Source organism: Typopeltis vanoorti, chromosome 2 (assembly GCF_054136105.1).
Source record: "Typopeltis vanoorti isolate ZY-2024b chromosome 2, IOZ_Tvanoo_1.0, whole genome shotgun sequence".
Classification (NCBI taxonomy): domain Eukaryota; kingdom Metazoa; phylum Arthropoda; class Arachnida; order Uropygi; family Thelyphonidae; genus Typopeltis; species Typopeltis vanoorti.
In genome coordinates, this window is record NC_143550.1 from 138,913,992 (window position 1) to 138,929,495 (window position 15,504).

Here is a 15,504-nt window from a genome sequence, read left to right on the forward strand (position 1 = left end):
TTATCTCAATAATTACGCCCTGACTTGTATAGTTAATAAATTCATTTATGGAGAAAGGTTTATTGCCTATATTAAAAAAATAATCGGTGTGGTAATAGGGTGTGAGATTGTTGATGAAACAGTGAATGAGAAACTAATTGAGAGAAGGAAGTAGAGCAAACACGCTTGCTCGTTACAGTATCTGGTTCTCAAAGCAGTTAATCCTTCCATCTGGATATACATTACGATCCACATTAACAGATCGCAGCTATTCTGAAATTCTCAGTCATTTTTCCTTTCCCTAACATGAATTGATCTAGAAGAAAAGTTCTAGGCTATTTTTCAGCCTTCTCTAAGTAAGTCGACCCCTGGTGCTGGTAATTCCCCCCCCCCACACACACACATACAAATGACTCGATATTTTAACTCTGTAATTTCAGAAAAAAACGCAGAACAGCTTCACATGTTACGAGTTAGGATTAGGAGCACAATATGGCGTCAGGTATATCATATTCTCGTCAAACTCTCATTTACAAGAGTCGTAGAAATTAAGTCAATTACTGGCGATAACAAACGTATATCCTTGGTTTGCTAAGAGTGTACCCTATATTTTAAAGTACTTATTTTACACTTTATTTAATTATGATGTTGTAAATCTTTATAAGTAGTTGGGGAAAGGGAAATGACTGAGAATTTCAGAATAGCTGCGATCTGTTAATGTGGATCGTAATGTATATCCAGATGGAATGATTAACTGCTTTGAGAACCAGATACTGTAACGAGCAAGCGTGTTTGCTCTACTTCCTTCTCTCAATTAGTTTCTCATTCACTGTTTCATCGACAATCTCACACCCTATTACCACACCGATTATTTTTCTAATATAAGCAATAAACCTTTCTCCATAAATGAATTTATTAACTATACAAGTCAGGGCGTAATTATTGAGTTAAAATACAGTCACGCGCGTGTACGATATCGTATTATGCGTTCAAAACGGAAGTTAAACTGGTTGTAATAATTTTCTAACAGTCGTTTTATTGTGTTAATTGTCTAGAAGGGTATTTAGCACCGTGGCTCTGTTTAATTATAATGTTCATCATTTCATAGACTATTAAGGGGTTTGGGGACAAATACACTTGGGTGTAGTGCTTAATTTACTCGAATGGCTATTAGTACTTCCCGTCTATGAGTTTCACTTGTATCTTTTCCCCTTTGTGACGTTATAAAACCCGCTGTACTGTACATGTTTGTATTAGGGAATGGGAGAGAAAACATTCTAGAATAGTGGTTCATTAGCAAAACTGGGATATTCAGTTTTGTGGGTGAATAATAGAACAACCAAATGTTCTTTTTAATGTTATTAGTGGTATACGAAGACACAAGAAGAGGGTCCCTAAGAGTCTGGTAACGGAACATTGGTTTCACTATGTTTATCATAGTTAAGCCTTTTATTGCAACATTCATTAGATATTACTTTTACTATTTTCCGGCCAAATATTTTTATTTTCTTTACGCCTTAAATGCATCATGCCACATTCTTTATGCATGACCTAACAGGAAACAATATCACAATTCTTTTCTGCGATACGCATGCAGTGTCAGAATCGTGCAACAATAACACGTCTTTGGGGGCGTGTTATTCACCAAGATACTTAAAAAAATTTGTCATCTAAATATTAAGAAATGTCTCGACTGGATTTATAAAGCGAATTGCTTAAAACACTTATTAGTCTAGATTTCACACCAATTTCTTCACTTAGAGATAGTTTTTCCTTCTATTAATATAAAATATAACTATGCTTATAAATAAATCTATTTTCATTATAAAAAAATAAAATAAAATAAGTAAATTAAATAAATAAAAAAATTCAAAACAAAAAATTAAAAAATTGCAACTACACCTATTATAATAATATATGTTGATAATATATTTATTTCAGCTGGATTTAGTGTCATAAGGGGATTGATTCATTCAATCCAATACCCTTGGAGGGGAACGGATGGCAATGCTGTAGCCAGTGAAGTTCTAACTGAGGTTCTAACTATTGCTGTTACCCTACTGCCATGATCAGAGCTTTAATAGCTCAATAACACCTTATCCCTACACTGTCCTCTACAGATAACGGGGAATATGAAAAGCATTCTTGCTTCGCCCCTTTAAGCCAGTCCTTATAAGTGTCATAAGCATACATATAAAGCTATGATGCCACTGTCAAGAATTTTGTGATTCTTATTGTTGTTAATTTGTCCTTTGGTGTTTTCCCCCTCAAAACGGGCAATTCATCATCGAATTTGGGAGACAAAACCTTGGATCCTGCCTGAGACCGGCTAATTCGCATTCGATTGAAAAACCCTTATAAAGGTTACTCGCGTCCAAGACAGGACTCGGACCCAGGTCTTCCAAATCGTACCGATTTAATTTTGCTTATATAATGCAAGTAAGAATAGTTTGAGAACAAATATTGAACATCATTTTAATTGAAACAATTTTTTTATTAAATTAAAATTGCTTGCAATATATTATCGAGACAAATCATAAACTTAAAATCGATGTATTCAAACCAGAAGCACCAAAATTTGAATTTTGGTTTTTTTTTTTTAAGCATCCATTCATTTGATATAATCCGTTTTCGTCTTTTACCTACCAGTTCCATCATTTTTTTTTCTTTCTTTCTCTTTTTGCCTCAGGTTTCGAAGAATCATAAACGTCGAACATCATATGATGAGACCACCAACTGTTTTTTTTTTTTTTTTGTCGCACTCCATACCCAGACTGAATGAAGCCAGACAAAAGTGTATCATCGATAGCCTCTATTGCAAGTGACCTGGTTATTCTCCTGACCCAATACTGCACTAGCTGCTGGATGTGTGAGCACATTTAAAACTTCAACTTTTCCAAAAAGCATTAAATAAATAAAATAAAATCCTCTCTGGAAATTTCTATCTTTGTGGCTTCAGTCATTAGATCGATAATGCTGGTACCGCCCTCTGGCGCCAGTTACTCTTGGTGTCGCGCCACCCTCAATTCGATGTCGCGCACAATTTATTGCTTTTTGCTTCCTGTCGATGGCCTCATTTGCTTGTCGGGGCGACGCCAGAGAGGAACCATCATTAGTACAGGTGTGCAGCCATCTGTAGGTCTTTTCGATGGTTGTATATTAGAAAAACAGCCCATACCCTAAAATATTAAAGGGTACCGTCGTTGCTCTATTTATTAATGCGTGCTAATAATAGCAGAATGGCGACAGGTGAACTTCTATAGCGGGCGAACTATGCATATTTCTCCGTAGGGCCACTCCTTTGCATTTCCCGACGCCGTCAAAGTATGTTTTAAAAGAGGCGTATTGGATGACGTGTGCAATATTTACAGCCAAAATAGACTAAACGCTACCCCCCCCCCACCGAATCGCCCCTGACTATCTGATTCGATCACTTAAAGGTTCGTCATCCTGTCTCTATTCTCCCCCCCCTGCTCTTAATCCCTTCCCCCCCCCTCCCGGTGTGGATTTGTCGTTAGGTGCGTTCTTTGTGCGTTTGCCACAGGCGGATGTTTATATCGATTCCTGGAATGACGCCAGTGTAATGTTAACGACATTGTAGACGGACAATGATCCTCCCCCCCCCACTGTCGTACTACCCTCCCAGTCGCAATATGTGAACTCTTGTGTCTACTTTTGGGGTTTGTCCTAATGAAGTTGTCTATTATTTGGCTTCTCCCACGTGATGGCTGATAACCCTATAAAGACTTGCATCGATCTTCATAGTCCATAAACGCACGGCGACCTATTGAACCATGGATAATGGTGTATGTATATGCATTGTGTATATTCATCTGTGCGTATGTGTGTCTGCAGCCAACAAAAGCATGAAGAGAAAAAAGAGAACGAAAGATTCACGCTGGGAAAAAAATGGAAGGAAAGAAAAAGTATGCTACTGAGAAATCAAATCAGAGAGAGAGAGAGAGAGAGAGAGAAAGATAGATAGATAGATAGAAATAATGGTGTGCTAGAGGTAGAGAGCGAAAGACAGAAGATGAGAGTGTATTGGGAAAAGCAAACGACAGAGAAAGAGAGTGTATTACAGTAGCATACTAAAAGGATGGAAAGATAGAAAGAATGATTGAGTGAGTATTAGATCGAAAAAAAAGGAGAAACAACGATTGTACATGAGAAAAAGAGAGAATGAATTAATATGCACCAGAAAGATTGAAAGAAAATGAGTTAGTATTACACGAAGAAAGAAAGAAAGAATAGCCTTAGGTGTACATTAAAAATATATCCCGAGAGAGAGAGAGAGAGAGAGAGAGAGAGAGAAGGAATACAATAGAGTGAAAGAAGGCGAGAAACCCAAATCAAACTAATTAAATTACAACATCGTTTACTTAATTTAGCTGACGCCTTCAAACACGACAAAAATGTGTATTTTTGTTTGTTTTTTTTAAAACTCTTAATGCGGGACTTTTATTTCGTTGTCGGTGATAAATATAGATTGTACATCAGCTGTCGTCATAGCAACGGTCTTATGCTTTACTAGACGTGCTTGGAGAAGTAAGAAATCTCGAGGAATTTCCTCTTTTACTTAACACTGCTCTCGTAATTCAGCAAATAAAAAAAAAGAAGCGAAATGCAATGAAAAGAAAAACTATTTGGAGCAACATTTCAACGCAATTCAACGTCCACAAGTAGGCCATGTTGCTTGCTACACAACAAGATTGCGTGTGTTTCTATGACAACCACACTTTTGTAGATTTCATTTTTGGTACAAAATGTGTTTACTCAGTTTCTATCCATGCAATAAACAAAGATTCTTTATCGGCCAACACACGAACCTTAAATAGCCTATCACTAAAATTAAGCCATCATCCTCGATGCCAAGCAGAAATTCAAAATTTTATTTATTTTTTCCCCCATCGATTTTTGGGTTAAATTGCTTGCCGAGAGAGAGACAGATTTACGTTTCTTTCTTCTTTGTATATATGTACGGAGCGGATAACGATGTCAGAATAGAAAATAGTTTTAGGGGTAGCGGGAAAATACGCATTTGTATCCGATGATCCGACAAATTCGGATAAACGAATAATTGCCCTCATCTGACGAACTGCATTTTTTTTTTTTTTAATCCCACTAACAAATAACTTCTGTTTGCCATTGACTTTATGAAAAATCCCGCTGAAGACGTTATCGATGACGTCAGACTCCGCATAATTACTTGGAGATGATCGTTCGACATTGCGCATAAAATAAAAATTAAAAACAAGCTGAAAAATAATAAAATATGTAAAAAATGAGCCTGTGACGTTACTCTGTTTCTTTTAATAAAGGATTTGAATTCGTTCTGAATTGAGACGTTGATCCTTATATCTCTTTACAAGTTGTCACACTTCACTGTTTATCTGATTATCTTGACGTTTTGTTTCAGCTTTTTACTGTTTTGGATTTTCTACGGGTTTAAATTTCTCTTTTCTTTCTTCCTTGCACTTCTCCTCCTCTTTTCGTTGCTTCCTTCTGGATCTCCATTACCTTTTACGGGTGTATACACCATTAGAAACAAAATCATTTTTGCTATAAGACTCACCAAACATTTTACGGTGCTCTAGAGGATCGTATAAACCTTTAACGACCAGAAATGACACCATTCGCCTCTCATACCCCCTTAAAGTTCTGCCCCCTGGAGGAAAGAAAACGAACTACTTCGCAAAATTTCTCATACTTTGAACCACTTTGTGCAGCAGACATCGCTAACAACCGCTGCTTCTGTTAGGAGTTAAAGAGGGGAAGTAACTAGTGGGGGAACGAGGGTTACTTAGATGTACAACAGAATTCAAGAGGCAAAGTAATCCCCTTTTTCGCTGGAGATCCGTGTCAGTTCACTTGAAGCGTCGACAGCCAATGGGAATCACAGCGTCCTCTGTTTGATGACGTGTGATGTGATCTCTCGCGAGCGACTTAATGATGTCCCCCCTCACATCATTTCCTCGTCGGCTGCTTCCTTCTGCTGATTACCAAAATTTAAAGCAATCGACTGATGACCTCCCTTGCAGTAGATTTATATGCAAAGAAAATTTTCATACACATCTGCCTTCTAACGGCTCTTTTATTGTCTGATATCTTTCCAACATGCTTTCTTCGAAGATTCTACATCGTGTGGATGTGTCGATAAAATGGACCGATAAACTCTGTGGTATTCTAACAACCATTTGGCATTTCGAACCCAGTTTGTTAATGGGGCATATTTTCGCTATTATAAGTGAATAAGAGCCTAGAATTGCAACTAGCCACACGAAGTCGTCAAAAACCATCATTTCATATCACTTTAATACCTTTTCGATGTGCTTTAGCATATTTCTGACTGTTTTTGTAGCTTTGTTATCGCCATAATATGTCTGCCATTCAGGGCACGTGATTAACAACTAAATAAACAAAATATAATCACGAAGGCTGAAAAGTATAAAAAATGATAACTGTCTGCATTTGGTAGAACTCTTTCGTATTGCTACTAGCGCGCGAAATTATTATTATAATTCTATTTTTATTTATGTTTTTATTATTTTTGAAGCGGGTATAAAAATTGAAATCTATGCTAAAAATGCGAGAACGTTGTCATGAGCACGTATTCATTTGCCTTGATTTGTATGCGTACAAAAGGATGAAGAAACAGTTGTCTTTTTTTGCTGCTTTTCAAAGAGGTATTATCTCTGTAATTAAAATTAATCCCTTTATTTTAATACGAGGTTTGGTTTTGTAAAAGCGAAGATAAACATTGACAGCTCATGTTTGTTTCATTTCGGTGCCATGAATCTGAACTTCGTGAAGCGCCGCCTGGTGGTGGTGGTTTCATATTTGTCATTTGCTATGAAAAAATCTAATTTAATCTCTTTCTGCACTAGTGCATGTCCGAATATCATAGTATTCTAATTAATACATTGCAGTTTCATTATTTAAAATAAATAAATGATAAAATGCCACACGATAGTAAAAAAATAAAAGAAACATTTTTTTTGAAACAGCGTACTTGAATAATATTCAATCATCTAGATGCTTATCTGTATTTGAATCTAAAACTGTGTTTAAAACATCTGCCTTACAACCAAGCCTCACAATTCAACAGCATGCAGTAAACAAATCTCATATTTTTTTATTTACAAACATTTCATATTAAGCTTATGAATCCAAAAAGCATGACCTTCGAAGCTTTATTCAGTTGCCATAAATATTTACATCATTCATCAAAACATCTAAGAGATCTACGTTTTTGTTTATTAAATTTTTTTTAAACAAATTGATTATGAAATCTGATGCACAGAAGAATGCTTGTGCTATATCGAGTTATTATAAAAGAAAATGAATTTTAATTATAATTTTCTTTGAATACAACTTGGTTTACATTCCTTGGGAATTTTACTCTTTTAAACGAAAAATCGCTCCTTTATTTTTGATGACAAATCATTGTAAAATAAAAATAAAAATAAAAATGCATTTACACACGCTCCGAAAATGAATACGTTATAATATTTATCGGAGAAATTTAAATATCTATTTGAAATTATAGATTTTATAAATAAAATAAAAAATGGTGTGCTTCTTTTGACCGCATTTCTTTGCTAATAAAATAGATCTCGAATTCTTTTTTCATTAAAATATAAATAAAATTTATAGTTAAAGCATGTTATAGTAATATTTAATTCTGCTTGATAACATTCTAAAATGGTTGGGTTGAATACCTGTTGTAATATCAGTACCATCAACTCTTCATAATTCCTTTAAGGTTATAAATTTCACAGTCAGAATGCTTGTGCAATATCGAGTTATTATAAAAGAAAATGAATTTTAATTATAATTTTCTTTGAATACAACTTGTTTTACATTCGTTCTAGCTTAGGAATTTTATTCTTTAAAGATGAAAAATCGCTTCTTTATATCTGATTTGAATATTTGAACACATTGTAAAATAAAAATGGGCTGATGCTATTATCCCAAAATGAATACTTTATAATTAACCTTATCGGGGAAATTTAAATAGAATTTCAAATCTATTTGAAATTATAGATTTTATAAATAAAATAAGAAATGGTGTGTCATTTTTTGACCACATTTCTCTGCTAATAAAATAGATCTCGATTCTTTTTTTCATTAAAATATTAATGAAATTTATAGTTAAAGCATATTATAATAAATACTTTCATAAATAATCAAAACTTCCATGTAGAATTTTAAAAAGTCCATATTCCGTGTAGAATATGGATTTTTAAAACCTTGTGTTCAGTTAATGCAGGCAATCATTCCTTAGCTTACATAGCATCGATACTAGCTCGGGGCTGATTTTAATTCTGCGAATGACATTGTAAAATGGTTGAGTTGAATACCTGTTGTAGTATCAGTACCAAGCAACTCTTCGCAATTCCTTTAAGGTTATAAATTTCAATTCGAGTGTACGTAAAAAGGTGTGTTTTATAGAGTTTTATTGCTAAGAGATCCAGATAGACTGGAATCATTGTCATTGGTGAGATTTGAGAGTCGCATATTCTGTACAAAGCTATATATTTGTGCGCTCGCTCTCTCTCTCTCACACACACACACACAATTATTTTTAGCAGTGCAGTGTATTTACCTTATGGCTTTCAAGACGTGAGGGCTTGTCTGGTAACGAATATATAAAATGTTGACCTTTTTTGGCAGCACGTATTTGTTGACCCGAAAGCAGGAGCTGAGTCACTGAGTGTATATGAATATTTAGTGCATGCTTGGGGCTATATTACTCTTAAATATGTACACGTTCGCTTTGGTTATATCCGTACTTTTTCTGATGTATTCTTCCGTTTGTCTGACATGCCACCAGCAACTAAGTTCAGCCACGTGTGCAGATTCTTGTAAGAAAACCCCTGCGCCTCCAAACCTTGTGAGAGTTGTTCTTTTTTATTTATTTACTTCTTTTTTTTTTAATGGTATGTATCTCTTTTTTCCACCGACTGGAAATACGCTCAGATAATGAAACCGTGTGCTGAATTCCTAATCGGAAGTAAGCATTTGAGCTCGAGAGTGCGAACGCTAGTACCGCGTTTTACTTTCACGTTCGTCACTACATAAAACTGAGAAGAAAAGATTTTTTATTTATTTATTTTTTTTGTTAGTTTTTATCATTTGTTCCCTTTATTTCTTTTCCAGGCTATTCCGGAACTTTTAAATAAGTTTTAATTAATTGATGATCACCCAAAACCCAGATCGAAGTCAATTGCTTTTCAATTTAATTTCAAATAAACTCAAGTGAATTGGATAATTGATCTCAAAAGATGGGGGGGGGGAGGGGAAAGAGAAGCGAAACAAATATTTCAAAAGAACAGACATTCCGTGTGAGCAAATTGCTCTCGATGCCATCTGGGGAGTGATTATATACGTGCAATGGTTCGAAATAACATAACGTACAACAGCCTTTGTGCTATTATGGCAAATGCTGCAAATATAATAAACTTCACATTCTTACCGACAGATGGCGCCACAACAATGGCTTAATTCCGGCCTGTGGAATATACAGTGGTTTCGGTTATCTCAATTCTAATAATAAATTAATCTCGGAAAATTTCTTCATCATTAAACAAAAGATGCTGCGATCACTAGCAGAATCTTCAGAATTAAGAAACAAGATGCTCCCGTTCAGTTAGCAGATTTATTTATTTTTTATCCAGATATCGCCAACTGATGTAATATAATATCGCAGCTGAGCTAGACAGACTTGATTCAAGTCCTATAATTCGTTCATTATAATTTGCAATCTTTATTGATGGGAACATACACGGAACGAAATAGACCATTAAGTGGTAAATGAGCTATGGTGCAATATTTTATTTCGTTATGTCATCTCCCTGGACGAACACATCGAATTGTAATTATAACTAAGCTTGGAAAGGTATCGAACACGTTAACAGCAAATTGCAATGGATCATTCGTTTTCCTATTAGAGTTAATCAGTCCTGTGGGAGTATTGAATTAATGGTACGTCGCTCTTCTTCTTCGATAAATACTGGGGCTGTTGGATTCCTTTTTCTGTTATTGAACATATTATTAACTTCATTTAGTTCCGATAATGATACACATTAAATAATAAAAATTAAACTGGTTATATTTCATACGATAACGACGCGGGGAAATGAATAATTACGTTAATTGTTTCTTTATAATCTTCGAGTTTATGATCTGTATCTTTTAAGACTGACAAGCAACGATAATTTTGTGGACTAGCATGAAACTTTCCATATTAGGCCTAACGACACCTAATACATTCAGATATAGCAAATCCTGAGCATGCGCATTTTAAGTTGTAGTTTGCTACCTGTATTTTCATTTTGTTTCCAGGATACGTCCGCCATGAATGTAAATTTAATCCTTAATCAGTCAGGTGTTTAAAAATAACTTTAAACGTTTCAAATTTTCCGTTTTTATTTACTATTGTAATTAGCAAGGATGAATAGTTGTTTTTACACGTTGTATATCTGAATATAATAATAGGAATTCTATAAAAATCGTTAACTTTTCTCGTTAGCCTGAAGTATCTGACTCACTGGAACCAATCGCAATTCAGAATGGATGGCAAGAAAAAAAATGGCTGAATAGTATAGTCCTTAAAAGGACTGGCTAGATGGGCGAAGCAAGAATGCTTTTCATATTCCCCGTTATCTGAAGAGGACAGTGAAGGATAGGGTGTTATTGAGCTATATAAAGCTCAATACATTGGCTACGGCATTGCCATTCATTACCCACCCAGGATACCCATTTTAGTCGCCTCGTACGACATGCATGAGCTACATTGGAGCTATTCTTATCCCGGCCACCACACGGGAAAGGCTGAATAACATAATCATTTTCAACATTTTTATATTATAGCCACCATTTTTAAATCGGGGGGTGTTGGATATATGATCACAATATTTTAGAATACAACTTTGAGAGGAAAATTATAAATTATACATTTTAAAGAAAACTATTCATTGCACAAAATTTTTAATGTAATAGACATATAAATCTTTTATTAAATACAATAATAATTTTTTTAACCAGACTGAAAGTACATTGCCACCGTCGATGATGACAAGAGTGTTTTTGTATATAAAGTCCACAGCGCCGTCCATTTTTTCCCCAAGTTATTGTAGAGTAAACAAAGTGCTGCACTTTGTTTACTCTATTTTGCTTTTTATTTCGAAATATTTCAATGAGGGCGTTTAACCTAAAACAGCAAATGCATTAATAGTGCCGCTTGAATAAAAATATTAGGTAGAAATTTGATTATAGAAATAAAATTCATAAGCTTGAATAAAATAAAAAAACATCGACTTTAGAAGAATGGCATTTTAAAGAAATCAGAAATAATTTCAGCACTATTTGTAAGTTCTTTATTTAATTGTGACAAAAGTAGGATCGATGCGTATAAATCAAGCTATTCCTGATTGTCTTCTTAAAAATTTAAGGATCTTTAACGTGCGAATGAGATTGTCAGATGAGGTACGTATTGATCTCAATGGTATTTACTTTTCTTTCAATGTCGTTTGGATTGTATTATAGTTTTATTAACTCTTGCTTGCTGTTTTGATACAGAGAGAGAGAGAGAGAGAGAGAAAGTAATATTTGGCACAACATAGATTCTAAATATTTTTCATCCATTCTCTTTCCAGACCATCTTGGAAATGGAGCGGTATCTTAAAGAAGAACCCAAGATCCGAACGTGTAAGCGGCTGCCAACGGACACTGAAAATGCATGGGATATGTTCTGCCTTCCAAAATCCGAGGACCAGTCTTCGTCCGATTCTACGGATGATGGTGCCGATTGCGTCAAAGCAGAATTCTTGGGTCTCGAACCGGGAAGTGGCAATATAGTTGCAATAGACAGCGGCAACAGCAGTGGTGGAGAGGATCGGCTGAGTGTATCAGACTTGGACATCAGTGATCGACAGCTGGACTCCCTCAGTCTAAGTTCTGTATCCAGCGCCATCTCGTGGCAGAGTGGTTTTAGTGATAGCTCGCCGAAGACAAAAGGTTCGACGGTGGTCCCCAAGCGTAAGAAGGGATTAGCGACTGTTTATGCAAACAGCTTAGACGTTCCAAAAACTTCCACGGGGGGCACTCTTACGCCCCCTTCATCTCCGGAAGACCCCGCAAACCAAAGTGGTGTTCAGGTATCTGTAGTAAAGGAAGCCTTGCAGCAGTGTGCCTCTCTGATGAACATGAACACGGCAAACGGCACGCTGATAGGGGCCAGTTTAGGGGGGAAAGCCGAACCTTGTGGTTCCGACTTTAAATACGCGTGCCAAGGGACGCTTTGAACCTACTTCTGACGGCAAACGAAGGATACACAAGTGCCAATTCAACGGGTGTAAGAAAGTCTACACGAAATCCTCTCATTTAAAGGCCCATCAGAGGACGCATACAGGTAGGAATTTTTTTTTTTTTTAATGTGATTCCCACCCACATTACATTGAATGCAATTGGATGTTACAGATACATAAGTAGAAGGCTATAATCTTTTATGACTAAACATATGCACACTTAACCACAGTAATAAGATTTTTTAATAAGTAAATATTTCATCCTAAGTATCTTAGGACGTCTTCAGTACAGTTAATCATACAATACTAGGAATTACATACAGTTAGGGCGCATGCTTATAATGGAATCCCTCTATTACATTAAAATGTAATATATATACAGTCTGTATATAAAAGATAATATATATAAAATTATTTTACTCAATTTAGGATGACAATTTCCCAGACTTTAGGGAGAGTAAGAACGTCATTACGGTTCAAATTAGGTCTGTGACGTAGGGCTTCAGCACTTTCTTTATATGAACGTTCATATTTATATGAAGATCAATGTAGAAGTTTGGCCTTTTCCGATGGATCCTATGGTTTGGGTTTTCAATTCCGTGTTGAGCGAGGCCAGATTTCTGCGGTTTAAAAAGACGAATGTGGTCTTGATGTTCCGAAATGCGTTTAGGAACAGATCTACCCGTCTGTCCATAGTAAGACAGTTTATAGGAGCATGGATCTTCGTACACACCAGGTAGCATCAGAGGTGAGAGTTTGTCTTTAGGAGAAGGTAACAAGTTATAGATCTGGTTGATGGATTCGTTGGTAGTAGCAAGATAGTATTTCTTCATAATTTTTGAAAGACGTTCGGAGATGCTTTTGACATAAGGTATGGGAATCCTACGGGCTTGCTAGGTTGATGTGTGAGGAAGTGACCGATGATTTTTTGAGTTGTTTTTTGGGTCTTCCACATAGATCTTTATATAAACATGAAAGTTTATATAAAGAAAGTGCTGAAGCCCTACGTCACAGATCCAGTTTGAACCGTAATGACGTTTTTATTATCCCTAAAGTCTGAGAAATTGTCATCCTAAATTGTGTAAAATAATTGTATAGGTGTTATCTTATTTTAATGTACCCCCCCCCTTTTTTTTTTTAACACGCTACTGCACGCATAGAGGGATTCCGTTGTAAGCATGCGCCCTAACTGTATGTAATTCCTAGTGTTGTTTGAATTAACTGTACTGACGATGTCCTATGATACTTAGGATGAAATATTTACTCATTAATAAATCTTATTACTGTGGTTACGTGTGTGTTTGCTCATGAATGCTCCACAGATTTCATTATACAACAAACAATAATCTTTTATGAGTTGATCAGGTGGGTTTCAAGGGGGCAGTGATACGTAATATTACAAAGCCTTTGACTTCATGATGGACACATAGCTTCTCCTCCTGGTAGAACCAGTTATCACACACAAAGCTCTACTGACCGAGTGTCGGAGGTATAACTGTAACAACTGCATGGATTCCTCTTATGCAGGAGTTGGAAATGTTAGTACGTACAATGCTTGTCTGGATGTTGTGAAAAGGGGGCCATCCCCACCATCTGAATAGAAACTCTGCAAGCTAACAACGCACAGGTTTTCGACAAATGCAATTATTGTTTTCAAGTCAAATAAATGCAGAATTGAGGGCTATTTTTTTTTATCACAACTAAGAAAGGAAATTGAATAAAATATAATATTAAATTATTGGATCATCTAATCATTAGATCTCTGCAGTTATGTACTCGAAAAAATTAACCGGGGGGGGGGGGGGCAGTTAATAAATACAAATTTGTCTTTGCTAAATTACAAAAGGATAAAGTGCGCAAGCAGTTTAAAATGATGCTAAATGAAAAGGGAATATTAACTATGAAGCCAACTTGTCTGTTTAGTAGGAGGGACTCAGTCAATGGTCTTCCAACCAAATTGTGACTGTTTCTCCTCACTGTGTCACAGAAAATTCCCTTTGGTGGTGCTAAACAGTATTTTCCACTTCATTTAGGTGAAACCGTGTAAAATCTGATAGGTACAAGAACTACACCGATAGTATTGGCCAGGCAATAAGTATCTTTTCCGCAAAAATCTAAAAAAGAGAAAAAGAAATCCCAATTATTCAACCGGACCTCTCAAACGGAGATTACCCAATACGAAGGACACAAGTACAAAACACTCAGGGCATCCTTTCCTCCTCCTGATAAAACAAATACCTGCTGCACTCTTATTCCCATGACACATCTTCAGGATCCAGATGCTTGTTTTTCGCAAACCCTGCAAGCTTTTCCTTACACCTGTTCGAGTTATTCAAGCACCACTGCACTGTTGATGAGCTTTTTGTGTGATGGATGCGCCAGGTTGGTTTCAACTACGCGGCCTCCAAATGCTCCTTGCATCCATTATTACTCTCTACATCAGTGTGCTGTTCAATTAAAACGCACCTGTCGCTCATCCAATGATCCATCCATCCAAGATGGGAATGCTTTTTTTGAGACCCTTCATTGGGACTTTTATATACCAGAATGCTTTGTTTAATAGATGCAGCCTACAGCCAGAGACTATCTAAATATTTTTTTTTTTCTTCTTTCTTTTCTTTCCATATTTTTCAATTACCTGCTCCGTTTGACGAATAAAAATGTCATAGTGACATTTTTATTTTCAGAAATACAAAAGAATGATTAATATTAATAAAATATTTGAATATTAATTATTATTAGAATGCCCTTCAAGATTTGTTAATACCAATGCTAAAAAAAAATCAGAGCATTATCCGCGTGCGTATTACCTGTACATCCGTCATAACTTGTGACACAAACACGAATAAGCTTGTGCAAATGCACGCAAGGAATGGTGAGTCAATCACTGTGGTCCATTACAATTGAAGATACGAGCGATTCCGAAATTTAGTGGAGATTTCCGACCTTGTGGTTCGAAATATTTGAATTTCAACTTTTAATGCAAACAGTTGGAACGCGACCAACCACAATGCATGATCTCTGCAATACAGTCCAAGAGAGATATTTTGTTTAAAACTTCCTTCAGTTTTACAATAAGTAAAAAAATCTAATTATAGAATAGATCTGGAATAATCTGCGATAATATGGCAACAAAAATATAAAAATAAAAAAAAAGAATCAATTTTTTTAAAAAAGTGTTGCCCCCCCCCCCCCGTAGCCTTTTGCTTACCTC

The 15,504-nt window shown here is 35.8% G+C and overlaps 1 protein-coding gene across 1 annotated transcript in view; it reads left to right on the plus strand.

Moving 5' to 3' along the window:
* Window positions 1-15,504, plus strand: part of LOC150109465 (Krueppel-like factor 6) — a 143,505-nt gene that overhangs the window by 96,668 nt on the left and 31,333 nt on the right. Inside the window, 2 exon segments of the mRNA XM_090413255.1 lie at window positions 11,640-12,248; window positions 12,250-12,394. Of these exon segments, the coding sequence (XP_090269381.1) occupies window positions 11,640-12,248; window positions 12,250-12,394 (754 nt within the window).